This window comes from Cryptomeria japonica, chromosome 3 (genome assembly GCF_030272615.1).
Source record: "Cryptomeria japonica chromosome 3, Sugi_1.0, whole genome shotgun sequence".
NCBI lineage: Eukaryota > Viridiplantae > Streptophyta > Pinopsida > Cupressales > Cupressaceae > Cryptomeria > Cryptomeria japonica.
In genome coordinates, this window is record NC_081407.1 from 772,620,339 (window position 1) to 772,644,007 (window position 23,669).

General features: G+C 34.8%; 1 protein-coding gene across 1 annotated transcript; it reads left to right on the plus strand.

The window, feature by feature from the left end:
* Positions 1-22,806: 22,806 nt before the first annotated feature.
* Positions 22,807-23,355, plus strand: LOC131075248 (glycine-rich cell wall structural protein 2). Its single transcript, XM_058012079.1, has one exon. It carries the CDS (start codon positions 22,807-22,809, stop codon positions 23,353-23,355), a length of 549 nt encoding a protein of 182 aa, XP_057868062.1.
* The last annotated feature ends 314 nt before the right edge of the window (positions 23,356-23,669 follow it).

Sequence of the window (23,669 nt, forward strand, 5' to 3'; positions counted from 1 at the left end):
CTTAAAGGATAATGAGGCCTTGGTAGATGCTCGTTCCAAGTGTAGGACCATTATTCCTAATAGAATCTCTGAGGACGAAGCTAGCCTCCTCAAAACTAAGCTAACTATGTGAGAAATTAAGGATGCCATTAAGGCTCTCAAGGATAACAAGGCCTCAGGCCCTGATGGACTTCCTGCTGAATTCTACAAAACCAACATTGACTGGAACTCCAATGACCTCTATGACATCTACAATGAGGCCCTTGACACTAGCACCTTGGGGGAATTCATAAATAGGGGAATCATTAAGCTTATTCCAAAAGAGGGGGATAAAGCCCTCATTAAGAATCGGAGGCCAATCACCCTCCTCAACATTTCCTACAAAATCTTAGCCAAAGCCTTAGCCTCTCGCCTTGAGAAGATCCTCCCCAAATTCATCTGCTCTACCCAAACAAGATTCATTAAAGGTAGATACATCTTGGAGAATCTTGTAACGAGCTAGGAATCCATGGAATGGGACAGAACCTCGAACCAAGACACCACCATGTTCCTTGTTGACTTTGAGAAAGCTTATGACAGGGTGGAATGGGACTTCATCCTCATGATGCTCTCCGCCTTTGGCTTCCCTAATGATTTTTGTGATTATGTTCGGATCCTCCTCAAGGATGCATCTACCCTGGTTGATGTCAATGGGATCCTCTCCCAGCCTATTCCTCTATCTAGGTCAATTAGGCAGGGCTACCCCCTTGCCCCTGCTCTATTTGTCATTGCATCAAATGCCCTGTATTATCTCCTTAGAGATGACATCCTATCCCCCTGTGTCCATGGCATTACTATGCCAAATGACTCTGATCTGATCAACATCCAGTTTGTCGATGACACCTCATTGTTCCTACAACTCTCAAGGAACAATATTGATTCCCTTAATCAAAAAATTGACTTCTTTGGTAGAGCCTCTGGAGCCTGAATGTCTAGCACAAAATCCATTCTACTTGGGTGGAAAGACAAACCTTCGGACTGGCTTCACTAGTTTAGATAGGCTTGGGGAGGACCAAATAAATTAGTCTGTTACCTTGGTATCCCCTTTTCTATTTCTCCCTCTCTTCAAGACATGTGGGGTTGGGTCAAGGGGAAAATAGATAGTAAGCTCAACAAATGGGACAATAGGGTCCTCTCCCTTGCTGGCAGGATCCAAGTCTGCCAAAAAATCCTATCTTCCTACAACATCTACTACTCCTCAATGTGGATGTTCAACAACTACCAAATCTTTGAAATCCAAAAAGCTATCAGATGATTCCTATGGTCTGATCGCAAGGGTAAAAGGAAAGCTCACGCGGTCAAATGGACCTGGTGCCACTTAGACAAAAAACTTGGTGGGCTGGGCCTCAAGGATCTTAGGATGCAAGGTATCTCCCTCATAGCCAAATAGATTTTTCACTCACTGGAAGGTCAAGAACCTTGGAAAATCCTCATCAGAAACAACATACAAAATGGTGTTCCCAAAACTGCCAAAACCTGGAAAGCCCTCTCATTCAGTGATCTAATTGTAGGCAGTTTCCCTGTGTCTATCCAAGGCACCTGGGTGTTTAAATCCATCTGGAAAGCCTAGGAGCATGTGCGTGGTCTTATCAACAACTCAAGCTTCAACTGTGACAATACCCTCCATGGTGAAAGGTCAATATGGTGGAATGTTCTTCATAACTCCAAACCCCTGGCTTTGACCCAAGGTTGTTCTGCTAAGCACTGGAATAGTAAAGGAATCAAGTATATTATGGACATTTTAGAACATGATGACCTTATCAGCTGGGAGACTCTTAGCACTAAATATGATCTCCCTGCTTCGCATAAGAAGACCTACAACATGATCAAAAATGCTTGCACTCCCCTTAATCTCCCTAAGAACACCCAAGTTGATGCCCATAGGTACCTTACATTCCTTTGGAAAAATGGCTCTGCCCTCCCCAAGATCAAAGCCAAGTCTATCTATACCCTACTCAATAGTGACACCTCAGTGATCGAACATATCAACACTTTGTGGTATACTAACCATACCCCCCAAACTTGGCAAAAAACCTTTGAGAAGCTCTGGCGGTCCCCCATCCCCCCTAAGATCAAATGCTTCAGATGGCTGCTTATATTGGATAGACTAACTATAAGGAATAAATCGACTGCATATGATCTTTGTTCTATCTGCAGAAAGCCTGAGACCGCGCGCCACATCTTCTTTGACTGCCCATTTGCTAGAGAAATTTGGCTGTTGTTTGGAATATCTATTACAGAATATGTTTACACTCTTGATATAGTTACTGGTTTTATTCAAGGACTGAGGAAGGATACTAACCTTGTTTGGCAAATTCTATCTTCTTACATTCTTTGGTTTATTTGGAAACTTAGGAATGAGGAGAAGTTCCAAGGTATTACAAGGGAACGTACTGGGTTTTTTAAAAAACTCACACATTACAAAATTGTTGTGCAGGTCTGTTTTCTGATGAACATTGAGAGAAACAAGCTCCTGCGATTTCTCAAAGATGGCAGAGCTACCATATTTGTCTATGAGATGCAAGATGGGTACGAGTGGGCCAGGATTGCACAGAATCAGACCTCCTTTGACAAGGCAGTAAAAAAGTTGATAAAGGATCTCCAGGATAGCAGGCCCCCTCCCTTCAATAGGATAGAGATGTGCTCCCAGATCCTAGCCAGAAAGAAGGTGGTTTGGATGGAAGGAGTTCAAGGCTGGACCACTTGGCTGGAGGACCAGGATGAGGTTCTCTAGTAGTGCTTGACTCTGTTGTGTCCCTTTTTTTTTTTTGATATGATTAGCAGATAATTGTATATAGCTCTCTCCCTGGTTTACCAGTTTGGCGGTTGAGGCCCGGCTCTCTGCCCTCTAATTTTGTATAAACTCTTCATCTCTTATTTGAACTCTCGATTTCTAATAAAATATATATATATATATATATATATATATATATATATTTAAATATTAAAATAATATATATATATTTTAAGATATTTATCTATGTTTTTTATATAAATTTGTTATTTATATAGATTCTTAAAGATATATACACAGGAAAATAAAAAAAATTGTAAATATTTGACACGGAAAGATAAAACTTTGGATATTATTTGTTAAGTATGTTCTCAAAATCTGTTTATAAATTTTGAAACTATTTTATTTCCTTGATTTCTGAATGGTATATTAATGAAGATCGAATAGAGACATTCACCCTTAATAGTTGCTGCTCATTAAAATTATTTAGTCAGATATACATGTACATATATATATATATATGTAGCATCCTAAAATCGTGACACTTACAATTTCGACTGCATTTTGGTCTTCACGATGGCGACGCAACACGCAACCTGAATGGAGACCCCGAAACCTGATTACAACACTAAAAACTGCATTTTTCAAGCACCCTGGCCTGAACCTCCTTTGCACCCTGTTGTCCCGGGAGGTGGGACCAGAGCGCCCAGCACCCTGGTCCTTCAGGACCAGGGCGCCCCAGGACCATGGCGCCCAGCGCCCTGGGCCTATTTTGGGCCCGGTCTCCTATGGGGTCTCGGGTCTTTTTGTTTGCAAATTGGAAATTAAACTTTCCTGGTTGGCCTAAGGTCGGGAAAATCAGTCTTTTAACCCTAATTGGCAAGTATATAAACTACTTTTCCTCTCTCATTTTGGGTAATACATACATGAAGAGGATATGTGTACAAAGTGTGGAAACTATACTCAAGCATTCAAGCAATTGATCATTTCAAGTCTCCATTCAAGGCTAAGTGTTGCATTCAAGACAAGGATTCAACCATTGAAGAGGAGATCACTTATTACATGCTACATACAACATACTACATACAACAAACAACAACATCTATACCTTCGCACATAAGGATACAAACATCCTTACAACAAGGTATTAGTACTTGTTTTACATTACAAACATTTACATTTACAGCAATTTCTCATTTCTTGGTTAATTCCAAAACCGGGGTTTGACCTAAAGGCAAACCCCTAATCCCTAACCCCCCAATCGTCTTCGCTTTTCTGTGTGTAGGTTGCAGGTACGCGGCTGAAATTGAAGATCTGGAATCCTTGTGCAGAGACGAACAGATCCCCCTTCGTTTCGCGGATTTTTCGGAGGACCGTGGCGCTCGGGCGCCATCGTCCTGACAACTTTTGCTCAAATTTGCAGGACAGCGCCGTATCAACATTTTACTGCTAATTCCAGGTCTGCAGCTTCATCCTATATCCCTATCTCAGTTTATAAGCGAATCTTTGTCACTTTATATGCATTCCTAGCTTAATCCTTCTATCTACATTCTTTACAAAAGAGGGTAGCCTTGCTGTCTTAACCCTTGAAACACATTTAGCATCCAATCTTGCATTGTGTGGGATTGGATCTTGTGGGTTTCAACCCCTCTTTTGAATGTAAAGTCTCTCCCTTAAGTGAAAAACCATCAACCCTAGCGACCTCCCTTCTCTCTCCTCGGAGTTGGAAGAGGGGAGAGCAACTAGGGTTCGATTGCGATTTTTCCGCTTTACATTTTGGTGAACCCGACGTGAACATCCTTTCTGATTTTTTCATGGTTAGATCTGAAAATTAGATTCCTCGATTACATTTCCATGTTTGATCTTTTGCAAAATTTTAGAGGTGATTGCATAAAAACCCTAAAATTTCTTTTTAGTAATTGAACTTGTGAAATATTTAATTGTTAATGTTTGTTTCAGATCTGCCCTTCTATTACAAATTATCAATTCATATTTGTGCTTTAATTTTGAAAATTAAGTGGTTAAGTGTCAAAACCCTAATTTTTGAAACCCTCTTGATTCAACTTTTGTCCGACAATTTCACTGATCAAAACATCTCCAAATCAGCTATAACTTTGGATTCCGCAATAAAATCACAATATCTTTCATCCCTAAAAATTTGGAAAAAAGTTGCGAGGACTGTGTGCACTCCGAGCGCCATCGTCCCTGACATTTTTTTTCGAAATTTCGGGAGCAAGATCTTACTGTATTTTCCTGCTAAAATCCAGAATTTTGGCTACTTTTATCAATTATAACACTTTCAAAATTATAGTAAAAGTTGGTCTTGTGATTGCTTGGTTTAAGGCTCCTAATCATTCAAAAATCATCGAAATTGAAATTCATGTCAAAATTGTGTTTCTTACTGTCCTAAATCTGAAAAGTGTGTTTGCATTCATTCGAAATTTCAGTGCTTTATTCAAATTCTTGCAATTTGTGACTTTTGAAATTAAGTGCTTAATTACGACAACTTTGATTTCCGCTTTCAAAATTGAATTTTGTGTGAAATTGAGTCAACTTTTAAATTTCAAAACTTGCATTGCTTTTGACATTCCCTCTAAAATCATAAAATTCAAAATTTCAGTTTCCCTCTCTTTTTCAAAATTCAAATTTTTGCATTTTTCGACAATCTTGGTAGGGTTCAATTTTGAAATTGCAACTTTAATTTGGCCTATCTACAGATCGTAAAATCACTCAATTTTTTCAGATTAGCTCTAAAATCATCATACCTTTCATCCCTGCAAATTTCGAAAAAAGTTGCAAGGACCGTGTGCACTCCGAGCGCCACGGTCCCGGACATTTTTTCCGAAATTTTGGGAGACTGTCGTGATTGCATTTAACAGCTTAAATCTGGAAAATTGGCTGATTCTATTGAAAATTGCTACCTCTAAATTCAAAATCTTCTCTCCCTCTCTAGTGCATGAGTTTTACAACAATAAGCCCTACTTACACTATTCCCATTAGACGAAGCCGTAGAATTAAGTCTTTCCGAGGTTTAACTACCGAGGAGATGGAACCTAATTTGAACAGCCTTTTTAACGAGGACAGGGGTAATTCCTCTAATCCTCCTAATGATGAAGAAGCTCTCCATGAGGTTTCTGTAGAGCAACTTTCCAAATTGGATAACCAATTTCATGATTTTCACCAATGGATGTCTCATGAGTATCCCAATAGTCAAGCTCTTCCTTTAATTGAGGGTCTAAAACATATGCTTCAAAGTGATAAGAATGGAATTGATATTTTGCATGGTATTGCACACATTGTGAATTCGAATGTGATGCCTACGAAGAGTTGTGCCAAAACTTTGGGTTATACACAACCTCCTACTCAAGTCAATCATTCTATTCCTTTGACAACTTCTATTGCTAGCATACCTACCTTTACATCAAACATAATGACTACTTCTATACAAGACATTCCGCCTATGATTACCAGTCATGGGGGCAATCCTTCTTCTTCAATTAACCCTATTCCTTCATTCAATCCGACTTCTTCATTCATTCCTTCAATGAGTGTTCCTATTACATCTCCACAAATGAACATGACGCAAGGGGGCAATTCATTCAACCATTCCATTACTCCTTGTAGTGTTCCTCCTGTCCAATCATCTCCTATGACTAATTATCATAGGGTCCCACCACCTTACTCTCTACCTTCTTTCAATAACATAACACCTCCATCTCAATCTAACACACCTAATATGAACTCTTCGACTGAAGCGACCATTAACAATCTTGCACAAACTGTCTCTTCTTTACAGCAACAAATTGCCTCTATGAATCAATCTAAGTTTAGTGTGCCCACATTTGATGTTGCGAGCCCACTTTCTCTTGACATTGTTCGAGCTATTCCCCCTAAACATGTTGAAATCCCGCATTTGGAGCTTTATAATGGTAAAGGTGATCCTCTAACACATGTTAAGACTTTTCAAATAATTTGTACTGATTTTGCTTATGACCAAAGGTTGCTTGCAAAACTCTTTACTAGAACATTAAGAGACAAAGCCCTACAATGGTATTGCTCGTTGCCTTCTTATTCTATTACTTCTTTCAAACAACTCGCAAATGCTTTCATTCAACAATTTCAAAACAATATAAGTCCTAAAGTTACTTTGATTGATTTAATGCATTGTAAACAAGGTGTTAAAGAAAAAGTGACTAATTTCATTGGTAGATATAAGCATTTGTATGCTCAAATTTCTTTTCCAGTGCCTGACAATGATATTCAAAGAATCTTTATTTCTAATTTACAAAAAGATATTCGAGACAAACTTCTATTTTTTGAGTTTACTTCTTTCCAACAGTTGTGTGCAACTCTTCACAATTATCAATTGATCGTGAGTCAAATGGAACAATCACATCCTATGGCTCCAAGTGATAAGGGTGATAGCAGTCAACAACCATTTGGAAAGTTTAAACCGAACAGAGATTCCATCAAATTCAATGAAAACATCATCAACAACAATGTGAATGCAGCATCAGGTGTGCCTCCTATTTCTAAGTTTTTCAAGAAAGAAAGAAAGTATACTCCTTTGAATGAATCATTGCATAGTATTATGAATAAGTTATTGGAACAAAATGTGCTTACTCTTCCTCCTATAAGGCAAATTGATCCTGCAAAGATTACTTCACCTTATTTTGATAACAAAGCTTTTTGTCAATTTCATCGTCAGCCTGGGCATGATACTGAAAAATGTTTTTCTTTAAAGGGTAAAATTCAAGATTTGATTGATAATAATACTATCTCTGTTTCTGGAGTGAATGATAAAGGCAACACATTTGTAGCTCCTCCTAACCAAAATCTTCAGATTTTTACTGATCCATTACCTTCTCATACCTCTAATGCGATTGAGGCTAATGATTCCTCTCTCTCATCTGATGGTCTTGTGTCTATAACTCCGAATGTGATTAACTTTGTAGAGCAGCAAGAAAACCCTAAAGAACCTTCCATCACATTTGATTCTAGTGAAACCATTAGGGCACCTGATGGTCCTTTATACATAGTTGCAAAAGTCAAGAATACACCTTGTCGTGGAGTGCTTATTAATCCTTCGTGCATGGTTAATGTTATTACTGAAGAATTCCTTTTTACTTTGCAATTGAATCAAGTGATCTATGACAAAATAGATGTGATTGTGAAATTATTTGATGCATTTTCTTCTCCTGCGATTGGTTCTATTACATTGCCTATTGAGGTCCATAACAAATCCCTTGATGTGAACTTTGCTATTATTCCTTCTTTCGAACAATTTCGTGTGAAGCTTGGCTATCCTTGGCTATCTTCCATGAAAGCTATTGCTTCTCCTATTCATAAATGTTTGAAATTTCCCCATAATGGTGAAGTTGTTACTGTCAATCATAGTCTCTTTAAACCAGCTGAAAGAACTTCTAGTGTTCCTATTGATTATTTTTGGCCTAAACAATTCCAATCTCTTCCTCCGCGAAGTGATCATCTTTTCAAATCTTATCAAAAGTGGAAAACAGATATGATCCTATCTCTAAGTGAACCTAGAACACCCAAACTTGATATTCCTATTGTTCTTGAGAAGGAAGTTCTTCCTTTGAAAGATAAAACTAATGTCTTTCCTCAAGAAGAATCCCAACCCATCCCTATGGATGTGACTATGTCTATGCCTAATAAACCTTCTAAGAGTAGACCTATACCTCCTCGTCATGATGGACCTGGTCTTCTTCCTAAACCAAAAATTCCTCCTTTATATGGAGCAGTTCCTCCTCCTTCCTTTTATAGAGAGAAGAGACCTTCTTCTTCTCCTATTATCCAGCCTAAGAGACCACAACCTAAACACCCAAGTGATAAGGATGAGAACATTCCTCCTCCTCTATCTTCTCCACTTCCTACTAAGACTAGACGAAATCATTCTGCACGTGAACGCCGACGAAAGCGTCGTCTTAGAGCTCAAGCAGCTGCTTCTCAAACTTTGCAATCTCCAAAAACACCTTCAACAAGCATTATTCCATTTTCTCCAAAATCTCCTAAACATAAGATGCATGATGGTCTTGATCCTGTGCGAGTTAAAGATCCTATTTTTATAAATCTTGATGATGATATAGATGAACATGTTATTCATGATGAAAATGTTACTCCTCTTGCTTCTGATAGTGAATATGAACTTGTTGATATTGATAACCATTTATCTAATAAATTTTCTAAAGCACTTATCCTAGCTCCTAGACAAGAACAACATGGCTTGGAACATGAACACAGCCCTTGTTTGGATCTTGTGATAGCTCCATCTGCTGTGTTGGATGTTCCTCCTCTAGCGTGTTCCCTACCTTCCCGAAACATTGATCAGCAAGATCGGGAGGTAGATGACATGCTAGACTAGTTACATTAGCATAGCAGATTCTTTCCTCCTCTCTTGTGTTACTTCTTCTATATGTTATTCTCATTCTTCTATTTGTCGTCCTTAGTGTTGTCTACTTGAGGACGATGCAAAGCATTGAGATCTCTTTTGGTCTCTCTCATGTTGACTCAAAAGACAAATGTGTTCCCTTCTTCTAGGTGACCTTCCTTGATTGGGGAATGAAGAACAATTATGCATACATACATATGATATATATACATGACTTATCATACAACATATTGACCCCGAGGAAAGCGAAGTCACCTTGTGCTTTGTGTTTTGTGTTTATTATCCTTGGGTTTATCTCACACTTGGGGGCTAAATCTTTGTGATAACGTGCTCCTTTCCCTTCTCATTTCTTATGTGTATCACTACGTTAAAACAATCACCCCCGTTGAGGTGTGTGCGATCGCTTTAACGTAGGGGGGCATACACCCTGACTATCCCTTTAAGATACTTGAAAATTTCTTGGCGAACTTAGCTTTGCCTTGAAAATTTTTGGTATTTCTCTTGCATGACTCATAGTGAGGGAACCTTACTACTGACAGTCATGGTTCTCCCTCATGATCTTCCCTTTTACTTTGTCAATCGAAGTCGTAAGATCCTTAGTCCACTGGGGGCTTAGTGTGTCTTGCCTCCTTGACGTGGTGAAAGTCTTTCAATGTTGTTTCCTTGTACTTTACCGGAAGTATGAGCACACATACTCCCGCTAAAGTGGGGGCTAAATGTAGCGTCCTAAAATTGCGACACTTGCAATTTCGACTGCATTTCGGTCTTCACGATGGCGACGCAACATGCAACCTGAATGGAGACCCCGAAACCTGATTACGACACTAAAAACTGCATTTTTCAAGCACCCTGGCCTGAACCTCCTTTGCACCCTGCTGTCCCGAGAGGTGGGACCAGAGCGCCCAGTGCCCTGGTCCTTCAGGACCATGGCGCCCAGCGCCTTGGGCCTATTTTGGGCCCGGTCTCCTATGGGGTCTCGGGTCTTTTTGTTTACAAATTGGAAATTAAACTTTCCTGGTCGGCCTAAGGTCGGGAAAATCAGTCTTTTAACCCTAATTGGCAAGTATATAAACTACTTTTCCTCTCTCATTTTGGGTAAGACATACATGAAGAGGATATGTGTACAAAGCGTGGAAACTATACTCAAGCATTCAAGCAATTGATCATTTCAAGTCTCCATTCAAGGCTAAGTGTTGCATTCAAGACAAGGATTCAACCATTGAAGAGGAGATCACTTATTACATGCTACATACAACATACTACATACAACAAACAACAACATCTATACCTTCGCACATAAGGATACAAACATCCTTACAACAAGGTATTAGTACTTGTTTTACATTACAGACATTTACATTTACAGCAATTTCTCATTTCTTGGTTAATTCCAAAACCGGGGTTTGACCTAAAGGCAAACCCCTAATCCCTAACCCCCCAATCGTCTTCGCTTTTCTGTGTGTAGGTTGCAGGTACGCGGCTGAAATTGAAGATCTAGAATCCTTGTGCAGAGACGAACAGATCCCCCTTCGTTTCGCGGATTTTTCGGAGGACCGTGGCGCTCGGGCGCCATCGTCCTGACAACTTTTGCTCAAATTTGCAGGACAACGCCGTATCAACATTTTACTGCTAATTCCAGGTCCGCAGCTTCATCCTATATCCCTATCTCAGTTTATAAGTGAATCTTTGTCACTTTCTATGCATTCCTAGCTTAATCCTTCTATCTACATTCTTTACAAAAGAGGGTAGCCTTGCTGTCTTAACCCTTGAAACACATTTAGCATCCAATCTTGCATTGTGTGGGATTGGATCTTGTGGGTTTCAACCCCTCTTTTGAATGTAAAGTCTCTCCCTTAAGTGAAAAACCATCAACGCTAGCGACCTCCCTTCTCTCTCCTCGAAGTTGGAAGAGGGGAGAGCAACTAGGGTTCGATCACGATTTTTTCGCTTTACAATATATATTTATACATGTATATATATATATATATATATATATATACATATATGTATATATATACATATATGTATATATATACATATATGTATATATATACATATATGTATATATATACATATATGTATATATATACATATATGTATATATATACATATATGTATATATATACATATATGTATATATATACATATATGTATATATATACATATATGTATATATATACATATATGTATATGTATATATACATATATGTATATATGTAGATACATATATACATATATGTATATATACATATACATATATGTATATATATATGTATGTATGTATGTGTATGTATGTATATACATATATATATGTATATGTAAATATATACATATACATATATGTATGTATGTATGTATGTATACATATATGTATATATACATATGTATATACATATGTATATATGTATATATATATACATATCTATATATACATATGTATATATATATATACATATATACATATGTATATACATATGTATATATACATATCTATATATATATATACATATGTATATATATAGATATGTATATATATACATATGTATATATATGTCTATATGTATATATACATATCTATATGTATATATATACATATGTATATATATACATATGTATATATATACATATGTATATATATATACATGTATATATGTATATATGTACATGTATATATATACATATGTATATATATACACATGTATATATGTATATATATACATATATATATGTATATATGTATGTATGCATATATACACATATATATATATGTATATATGTATATATGTATATATATACATATATATATATGTATATATATACATATATACATATATACATACATACATACATACATACATACATATAAACATATATACATATATACATACGTTGTAATAAAATTGAACTCTTTGTTATTAGCCAACTTGTATGATTTCAATTCCTATGATATTAGTTTGCAAAGAAACTAAAAAGGAGGACCATTATAGCCCAGGTGAAGAGATATAGGTATTGATCATTTAAACATCTTAAAGGTATTACTTTAAAATATATATATATATTTCTTTACTTTAAGAAATATAACATGTATTGAAAGTTGCCTTCTCTCTTTGTACTAAAAAGTATTGTTTTATATATATTTTTAAAATAAATAAAAAATGCGATGAATTAGGAATTTTTTTTTCTCTTATATTAATTAACATGTAAACTTTTCCTTAATTCAGATTTAATGTTTTAATATTAGATTCTTTTTATTTACTTTATTTTTTATTTTAAAAATTTAAAATTTTAATGGAAATTTCTTAAGAAATATAGATGGTTATTTTTCTCTATATGAGCTAAATAAGCAGGTGTCAAATATGGGGAAACAAGGGAAAGTAAACCTTGACACCTAGTTTACCAATCGATAGTTGGGTTAAATCTTTGGCCAAAGTAATTAAAATCAATATAATGTTATTGATTATTTTCTTACCTCCTCCAATATTGTGAATATAGGACTACATAGTCATAGGTGATATGTAAGATAGATGTATTCATACTACACCAAGATCCCATCTGATCTAGCGATTCAAGTTTGCTAGGGGCTTCGTGCAAGGGTTGGGAGCTCATTTAGCACCGGAAGAGCAGTTGCTTTGTGGTTGGGTGGTTAATGCGCTTGGGCCACATGTTCGTATCACAAGAGTAGATGGAGAGTAGTCTACGGTGATTAGAGACAGTTCTACATGTACCTTATGATTATTTGTTGTCATTTAATTGTAATCGCCCATTGGTCATTGTATATTGTAATAATTTTTGACATCAAGAGCATATGTATATGTAAATAGACTTTATGGTTCCATTTTTATTATTTTTCAATAAGTGAGAAATTTGTAATTTTAACAACTTTGTTGTATCTTATCTTGATACATGTGTTTCTTGGAAATTAATGAGAAATTGTGTAATTTGTTATTTATGGAAATTTTGGACCTTACACACACTTAATACAATTATTCCACTGGTCATCCCTGTTTGACTTGAACAACAAGAAAAGTGTGATTACATTGATATGGGGTAGTTGCAACCTTTAGCGGTTTCACTAGGTGGCTATCTTCTTTGAAAAAAGAACAATAATCCTCATTTTAGACTAGTGGATTCTCCTCATTCTACGCTTTCTATACTCCAATACAGTGACTCTTTCCTTTGCTAACATTTCTTTTTGATTGGGCTTGCTATCCCTTCTCTAGCACTTTGGCTAAATTTTTAATTCTTGCACCTTGGGTGCTTCTCCAGTGATCTCTTCTCCTTCTCTCTTCAACTCTACAAACCCAATCAATCTACTCTTATACCATTTTTAAAATTTGAAAATAGAGGCACAAACAAAAATGAACACAAAATGTTGTTGCAAACACTTTAATAAAAAATGGTATTTAATGCACCAAATAAACTCTTATTTATTCAACTCAGAGATGGATTACATACTACCTCGATATAGGTCTTTCTCAGAGATCTACAAAGCATTATTCTAAATTTACAGATTCAAAAATAGGGGATCTCTATATAGAGATATTAGCCCCCAAAAATAGGCTCATACTAGCCTCTACAACTATTCATATAATCTTATCATTCATTTCATCCAAAGAACTCTTTTAACTAGCAATTATTAAAATAGACTAATGCAAACAAAATTTGAACTAAATGTCAAACTGCACATGGCAAACAACTAAATGAGGAAGAACTTGGATTGAACTATTTACATACCTTGGCTATTTCTTCTTGCCTTGGTTGCACCTTATCTCTTTATTTATTTGGGCTACAACTTGTTTGGCAGCACTTTCTTTTCAAACATGAGGTTATTCAAAATCTTGATTCCTTCTCTGGTTGATATGCAAATGACGGTTTGACTTCACTCTCCTCTTTGGAGGGTGGACATCACCTTTGGATTGTGGCTTCTAGATTGATAACAAGATTGACTTCATTGACTGAAAATGCTTTGCCCATGAAACATGGACAACTTCCCATACTGAAAAATATCACATAAATGATTTTTGATCTTTGTTGATCTCCTCTAGCTACTTCCTATGGATTGGTTTTTGTTCCCAACAATTTTTAGGGATCTTCTCCAATAGATAATATTATTTTCTTTTATTTATAGTTTATAAATATTGTGATTTTTTTCAAATAGGAACACAATCTTTTGTAGGAGGATGGACATAGCTAAGACAAATAGAGCCAACTGCAACTCTTCTTTAGCATACCCCTTTTCAGCCTACCATACTCTTGGAACTTCTTGCAATCACCTACTCCTAACAAACACCTTTGATCAGACCAAATAGTCTCATGTCCAAAATATTTGATCTAACGCTTTTAACACCATTCAAAGAATTTAGAAAATGGAGACAAATTGCTACATAGAAATAAACACAAATAAATTGTTGCTCAATAATTAATAAAACTTTAAATACATTGAGTGAATTAAAAATCCTCTTAATCACGAGATCAAGGATTAGCTAATCATAGAGGTCAGAGACAAATATTTCATTACAATCTACCTCTTTATATAGATGTCTTAGACAAATAGATTTTGAGAAACTAAAAATAAAAGAACACATATGGACAACTATAGTTAACAACTTCATTCAAATTTAAAAGCTTTTATCGTTAGCTCCAAAAACTAGATTTCTACTTCATCCTATTTTTAGAGATCCTATTTTTATATCATGCAAAGAATTGCAATTCAAACTATAGTTGATCTCTTGTGGTGGGTAAATTAATATGCTGGCAACAAGTTGTTCTCTTGCATACATTTGTATGTCTTTCTGAAGAATCTCCACTCGACTGTTTGACACCACAACATCACCTACACACTAAGTGTCAACCATGCTATAGATATTCCATATTAAATATACTACACCATTATCCTCCCTTATTCGTGCATCAAAGCTACATGCATGGAATGGTTGAAAGAACTAAATTAAGAAATCTTTTTTAAATTAGAAATTGAGGTGATAAATGTAGCATTTTATTTGCTTTCATGTATGGGTGAATGCTCTTGTGGGTTCTCATCATCTCCAATAGATACTTCCATAAGAACAAATTCATTGATTTCATAGGTATGGAAATGTTGCATCTCTTCTATTTTCCATCATTAATTTAGTGTAGAAAAAATGTATTACATCATCCATTCCTGCAATCAAGGCATTATTTTATGGAAGTAAATGTAAGATGATTTGAACTTTGAATTTCTCTTATGGTAAGAACCAATTTTCATTAGTTGTTTGATTCACTAGCTCTTAGATATTATGAGTGGTATGGAAGGGAAATTTTGAAGAAAAAAAACATTGGGTATTGAGTTAGTCTATAACAAGAAACCATCTTTTTCATCAATACTAGCAAGCACAAGCCAACCTTGCTTTATAATTAAAATTATCAAAACCATTTATATATGACCTTATTCACTATTTTGTTTCATGAAACTATAGCCACAATTGATTGTAATTGAAAAGGAAGGAGAGGAAGGTTCCCTATGTAAAATTGCCAAAGCTATGTCAGCATCAATGATTCTAGCATCATGAGTTGATTAAATCTTAAAGCTTGTGGTTGCATATGATTTGGATATGCAAGATAATCCTAGAATTATATCTTTTATAAGGGTAATAACACATGTAACCATATATTTATATGTATAATCATGACAATCGTACTTGTTACCAATTTTTTGCCTTTCAAGTGAAAAATGGTCCCACATAGAGTCTTAGTATTCATAGTTAAAATTTTGAAGAAAATTTAATGGTTATGGTTTAAACCGAGTCAAAAGCCTTTGATTTATTAAAAACAAGTTGCAAGCAATACATTCTTTCTTTTTCTAAGTCAAAGCTTTCAAAGATGGTTCCACATCAAATAAGTCAAAGCCAAGTTCATATTGGACGATAGTCTCCAAATTATGTTTTAGGGCTTATTTCAAGTTTTATCTTGGGCCCTTCTTTACATCTTGATCTTTCACATGGAAATTAGGTTATATATGTGATAGGTTGTAGTAAGCTTGAGTTTAAGCCATGCGATCCCTTTTGTACCTATTTTACATCATCAAGAAGTCATCAACAAATAGTATTGTATATTATGCAAAGGTTCATAGATTTAAAGGGAATTTACAAAGCTCCCAAGAGGAAGTCAGTTGATCATGCAAAGTTTTGGACATGACAAAAAAAAAATCATCAACAAAGCTTTCAAGAGAAATTGTTTAGGGCTTTAGTCAAGATTCATGCTATAAGATAGATGTTACAAAGTCCTATCACATGAAAGAAAAGATTTCATTTGGGTTCTTTACCTGTCCTAGGATTTGTGATATTCCAAAATAAGGAAAGTTTATTTCATTAGTTGAAAGGGCTTCCCAAAAAGCAATCAAAATACAAAGGGAACAATTTTAAATCTTATAAAAGACAATAGATAGAGGGGGTGTTTTAGATGAAAATCAATGTTCTAGATGCAATAGTGCATTCATAGGTATGTAAGTTCTACAAAGAGATTTAAAAAAATAATATGAAGGAATAGGGAATCAGTTATAATGACACCAAGCACTGCTACCATTCAATGGTATTATGGAAATGTAATGGAACAAAATTTATTTACAGTCAAGGGTTCCATTTGGAAAAGGAAAGAACAAAGAATGAAAATGAAAGAGAATTTAATTAATAGTTAAGGAATGAAAATAAAGACACAAGAAAATCATAATAGGCATCAATCTAGGACAATCATGAGAATGTTTGGCATGCCAATTTTGAGATAAATATCAAGAATAGCGCAATGATAGTGATATTAATGAAATAAAATTGGATGCTATGAATACTAAAATTGTATAATTAGGGAAAGTTTCTTAGAATTACAATATGACATAAAACCCTATGTGAGCCAAACCTCATGGATATATATATATATATATATATATATATATATATATATTTATATATTTGTCATAGATAAAGGCCATATTGTGTTTCACATGTTCAACAAAAAATAATATAGTGATATTAGACCATTGACCCACATCTATGACAATACTACAAGGGAAACACCCTTTCCTTTAAGATCAGAAAGCAAAGAATAAGGTTCAAGATATGGTCAAATAGATATAATAGTGATAGGGTGGTAATCAAGATAGTCAAGTATGAAGTCATGGCTAGGAAATAAAAAAATATACCTTGCCATGGAGTATCTACAAGGAGGAGATCTCTTTGAGCTAAGTTCTTACTAAACCTTGACATAAAAGAGGAAAAAGCCAGAGCATATTTTCATCAATTTGTTTTGTAACCCCTCAAAATCTCTTGCTTGATGATCATGGGAATCTTAAAACTGTAGACTTTGGCTTGAGTGCACTACCTAATCAAGAAAGGAAAAATGATCTCCTACATACTACCTTGGGTTCCCCATCTATGAATCCACTGAGATAATATCTAATAAGGCATATGATGGAACTAAGGAAGACCTATGGTCATGTGAGGCTATTTTGTTCTTTCTCTTAGAAAGATATTTCAATCTTAGAAAGATACACCATAATAGATTCAAGTTCATAAGATGAGTAGAGTCAATAGTCCATAACCCAAGTCCAAAAAAAAGATCAAATGCATATGATAGTAGCAAATTATGAGGTATTGAAAGCATTATTGATGATACCAAGTGAAGACAATCCAAAAGACAATGAGTTGTAGTGGAGAGGCCTTGAAACAAAGTATTACAAACAAACAAAGCAAGGTATTGCGCACATTGATGGTCTATTTTTCTGAGGTTTCAATGTATGTAAAAGTGATGAATGGCAAACCTGATAAGAGATAACTATTTAGGACGATCTTATTAAAAGACTCCTACATTATTAGAATAGAATGCAACCCAATATTATGAAAAAGAAAAAAGAAACATGAGACAATCCAAGATGATAAGGGGACATTGGAAAAGTAGTTTAAGGGTAGTCATGACTAAAGATCAGCAAGAAAGATCATGATAGTTAAAGATCTCTAGAGAGGTACAGGCCTAGTGATATGATAATTGTGAAACTTGGTAGTGTAGTAATTAAGAGAAATATAAAGCTTGGTCAAGTAGTAAGCATTAGAAATTTCAAATGAGGTTTCTATTATCAGATGTGCAAGACAACTTAAGCCTCTCCAGAGTTCTCCCACATGTAGAAGAGTCAGTTAGATTTTGAAAGCTCAAATGCAAACTCTTTGAAAGCAATAAAAAAGGTTCAAGAAACACTTGGATTTCATCGTGCATATCAGTTCAACTTGTGATCATAGATGGCAAGAGGTAGTGGTTCCAGTTCATGCAACAGTTTATGACCTGAAAAGAGGGTATTTTCAAGCATAATCAAGAGCTCTACATCAAGTTAAAAGCTCTCAATGGTTGAGTACTATTTCAAGCAAGTTTGGACCCCACCAAAAATCAATTTGGGTTAGTTCTTAAGGCCTATCTGCATTCATTTAAATATCACTTTCAATCTAAGGAGCTATATAATGCAAATTGGAGATAAAATCAAGGTTGAAGACCACAAGTTGGAACCAAGTCTAAGGATCAATTTGTTGCACTTCATCATCAATCCAAATTTTAGTTGAGATAAACTCTTTCTTTGTTATTAAACTTTTTTTTTTCTCTCTAATTCTTTTCTCTTGCTAGCAATACACAACAACATAGAACGTTGTAACTTAAACATTTTTAAATTAATTTCAGTTTTAGAAGCATTTGTAGATTATAATTGCATAATTCCTTTCAGTTTCAATAAAGAGAAGCAATTCCTTATCAAATGACTCTTGTTTTGAAGTGATGAATGGGTAATTTGATATAGTTATTATGATTTATTTAAAAGATCCTTTTATTGTGTCTCTTTATGCATTGGATTAGTGGGAGGTTTCATGTTAGTGCAGGTTATAGGTTGTGTTTAAATGTTCTAGCAAGTTGAATTTGTTAAAACTATCATTTTCCTTCAAAAATATGTTAAAATTCAAACCTTCCTATTAATCAATTATGTATTGGATGTTTTCAAATTGATTTATGAATGAAATCTGATCTTTATTAAAGTTAATCAAGGGTTTTAGAGAAGCAAGTAGAATCATAAATTTTGGTGTACCACCTCCCAATATTAGTAGTTTTCAATTCAAGCAACATCTCTATCCTTTTCCCCATCGATTTTAGTTCATTTTAGGAGGTTTTCAAAGGGAACCAACCCATAATCTGAAGGTTCATTCTAATTTTAGGCAACCCACAAGCCTAGGAGTGATCCCATGTTGCATGCGATTGTTGGATTTTAAGAACTTGGGATGTAGGCGCAATCCTTTGTGACCACATTACCAACATAAAACCCTCTTATTGAATTTAGTTAAAATTGAAATTTATTATATGTGGTTGTTAAAGGAATTGTGTAATATTTCTGCAACTTGTCTCTATCAAGTGTATGTTGTTATTCCCCCTATCTTCATGATTGAATGAATTGGATTTATATAATTTTGAACATGTAGATATGAGAATTGAGCATTTTATCTTAGATAAATTATTGAGATCAATTAACAGTGAGTGGATAATCTTCATTCACTTAAAATATATAGGATTAAAATGGGTCACACATTTTTTATGGGTTTTCATAATAAAGTGAATATATGCGAGGAAAATTATTTACTTTTATTTATTTTGAATAATGGATAAGCTATTATAAAGTATGAGTGGAGAAATTATTTCAATTATTTCTAGAAGAAAAGTTAAAATAGACTTTTTATCTAATTTAGGAAAAATGAAACAACATTAGCATAATCACCTAAATAATATAAATTTCTTAATTAATTAATTAATGGTGGTAGATGAAATGGTGAAATAACATGATAATGAGGAAATACTAGCATGGTATTAAGATGTAATGTTAGTTGCAACATTAAAAAGTGGTGAAATTTAAATTTTAATATTTTACCCCTCTTTGAAATAGCATTGATTGTGATGCAATGTCATTTAAAATAAAATAGATATAGGCACTTGGTGTAACTTGACAATAGTGATCGAATGTGCCCTAATTGAATAGATATTCATTTCAAGATTAATTGATTTGATTTAATTTAGATCAACTAATTGATAAATGGGGTTAATTGAATGGTGATTGATGATTTAATTAGATTGTTAATATTGGATTTGATACTTCAACATTTGGATAGGTTTGGATTGAAAATTTTGATCTTGATTTTAGATGATCTAGTTTAGTGATGTCACCTCAAGATGATAGATAGATTTCAAGAAGATGAATATGCTCTCAAAGTATATTAGATGAAGATGAGATGGTGAGGGATGGATGGAAGAGATATATTTGGATAGGTTTAGGGATGAATGGAAGAGATAGATTTGGATAGGTTTAGTGATCAATGAAGGGATTCGTCATTATAAATTAGATGTTAAACTATAATAAATGTCAATTAGGGAAAGGAGGGGTGAGATGTACAAATTAAACACGAATGATCAATGATAATGATGTAAACATAGAGGTGATAGAGGCATAGATGATGGTATCATGCATGTTGAAAATATATCTATGCACCACACTATTTCCTAAGTGCAATGTGGTTGTAGAATTCACAAGATAGGAACACAATATAGACACACAGTACCACAAAATTGAGATAAATACACCAAAAATATATAACAAATGCACTTGGAATGGATTAAAGGTCACTTGGTTAGGCTATAGTAATCCTAGGTCATGTTATAGGTAATGAAAATTAAAATAAGAATAATTTATGACATTAAAATTATACAGTATGCAATTTTCAATATTACTCGCGGAAGGGGTGAAATATGTAGATTAGAGTCATATTTATGCCTATAGAATGGTCTTATACTTATAAAAATGATCTAGAGGAATGTAGAATTGTTATCCATACTATGCCTAATTTGATAATGGTTCCTCTAACTTCTCCATTATTTAAAATAAACTTTTGGTGGTTTTTGATATGTCAAAAAGGGACAAATTATCCTAGAATCCCCCTAAAACTTAGGTGAAAGATTGAAGATAATCATATTAAAATATTTGAAAGATTGAAGATAATCATATTAAATATTTGTACTTTCCATGTAAATGATATTTTGATGAGATTATTAGTTGTCTTAGATATGAAATGAATGAAATTAAATGTCTTCAAATGTAAGATCATAGAAACAAGCTCCAAAAAATGTGTGTTTAGTCATCATTTGACAAGAAAACAATATATAAAAGTTGACTAACATTTAAATTTATATTTTGAGTTTTAAATTTTTAAGCATCAAATTAGTTAATATAAAATTAATCTAATGTTTGCCAAAATAACGTAAAACATAAAAAATAGATAGATTAAAATAAACAACAATTATATGAAAATATTTACAACTATACACTTATTTAATATATAATTTAAACAAGTATATTAAAACTCACATATAGAAAAATGATATGAAACTTAAATTGATAAAAATATGTATGAATAAATAAATAATAATAAATAGAAAACAAATTTACTTTCCTAAACATAGAAAAATTCTATTTCAACTTCGATACCATGTTAATTGGAAATTGAATGTTGTAGTGTACACACATTTTGCTTAAATGCCTAATGTTTATTCAAAATTCACTCACTTGTAGGTTTGTTGAGCATGTTTTAAGTTGTTAATGTTGATGATAACAACCCATAATTCAGTGAAATGTATTACTTAAATCTAAAATGCAACAGATCATGTGTTGCCACATCAGTGTACCAATAAAATATAACTTAGTGGTCTCACTTTCTTTTGAGGATCTTTTTGGACACTTTGTTAAAAATCATGTTGATCTGACATGATATTTGATGATGGTCATTATTAGGAGACTTGCCAAATAAGTGACTGTAAAAAAATGAGCGAATTCAAATTTTCATATAAGATTTTCACAAGCTCAACATTAGAATACATAACTACTGAAAATGAGAGGAATTTTTCGAATGCTCAAGATTATGGAAGCCAGATCAAGCAGGAGGGAGGAGCAATTTCAAGGAGAGATCAATTTTAGTGCAACAAGTGGAGAAATCCGCCTAACGCATCAACCACCATGCCATTATAATATTTACAATCAAACATACAATTAAAAAATATTACCAAGGTCCCCCATCTCTTTAAAGCCGGCCATCCCTCGTCCCGTCGGTTACGGCGAAGGTGCTTATACTTTCGTCACCGAAAGTTAAGCTCAGTGAAACGCGGAACAGTTGAAATGCCGTGCAGACTTATGCACAAGACCAATCTTGTCTTTAAAGTCTGAAAAATAACACTACCTACCGCAGTATGAGACGAGACAAATTAAGGCGGAGATTGCGTACGAATACAAAATTTAAAACCGGTGCCTAGTTACACGTTCTCCTGGGCTACTTTTCTTGACAAAATACTTGACTGATTTAAGTAAACCAGACAAATTACAGTCGATTCACACTTAATGTCAATAGCGTGGAAAATGCATAGAGAAAGTAGGATATCAAAGTACCCCACCATGTGCCGATGCACTCTCTACTCTCTACTTTGTATGCAATCGAGAATGGCAGGTGGATAAATGAGGGAACACCAAGCTATAAATGTGCACTCTGCTGCTTCTCATCTTCTCATAGTCTCCTTATAGCTAAGCATACCCAAAATTCCTTGTTTCTTACTCACAATGGCTCTCCACACTCAAATCCTATTCTCCATTCTGCTGGCGATTTTAGTTATTTGTAATGTGGTCGTGCATAATGTAGAGGCCAGGGAAGGCGGTTTCTTCCCCGCTCCTGCTTATAACAGCCCTCCTGTGCGAGAAAACGCCGGTTACCCGGATCCTAAAGAGTATTACCCGACGGGGAGGGAGAACTCATACAATAGATATTACGAGTCTGGTGAAGGGCAAGGCAACGGTTACGGAAATGGTGCTGGTGAAGGTGGAGGCTACAGGGAAGGCGTGAATGGCTACGGTAGAGGCGCTGAATACACTACACAAAATGGCGGCGGTGCAGGCTACGGTGGACAAGGTTTCGGCAATGGCGGCGGCTATGGCTCCGGTGAGTGGCGCGGTTCCAACGGTGGCGGCGGCTATCGACAGAGCGCGGAATTTGGCGGTTACAACACCCGGTTTGGCAACGGTAACCGCTACGGCACAGGGTATGGTGCCGGCTACGGCAATGGCAACGGAGAATACATTCCTAACAACGGTTATAATCAGGAAAATCCTTAGAACATTTTATGATGCTTTTTATTTTCAATACCATCCTCTATGAAAAAAAAACAGCAATCATTCCAGACGATGTTTCAGAACAGGAACAACGATGCCTGTGACTTGGTTCGACAGAATTCCCCCTTATCAATATTTTGTATTAAGATATAGGTTAAGATAAGTTTCCTATCTGTATTATCTGCCAAGTAATTGCCCTACAACTTAGCGGTGTGGCTTTCTTCTCTATAACCATATGAATTATGTAACTTTTGCCCTGCGTTACACTAGCACGGGAGGGCTGTTATAAGGAACCGGCGTGTTTATACGGAATGAAT

Coding starts and splice junctions, on each gene's coding strand:
- LOC131075248 (XM_058012079.1), top strand. CDS start 22,807: ATGGCTCTCCACACTCAAATCCTATTCTCCATTCTGCTGGCGATTTTA.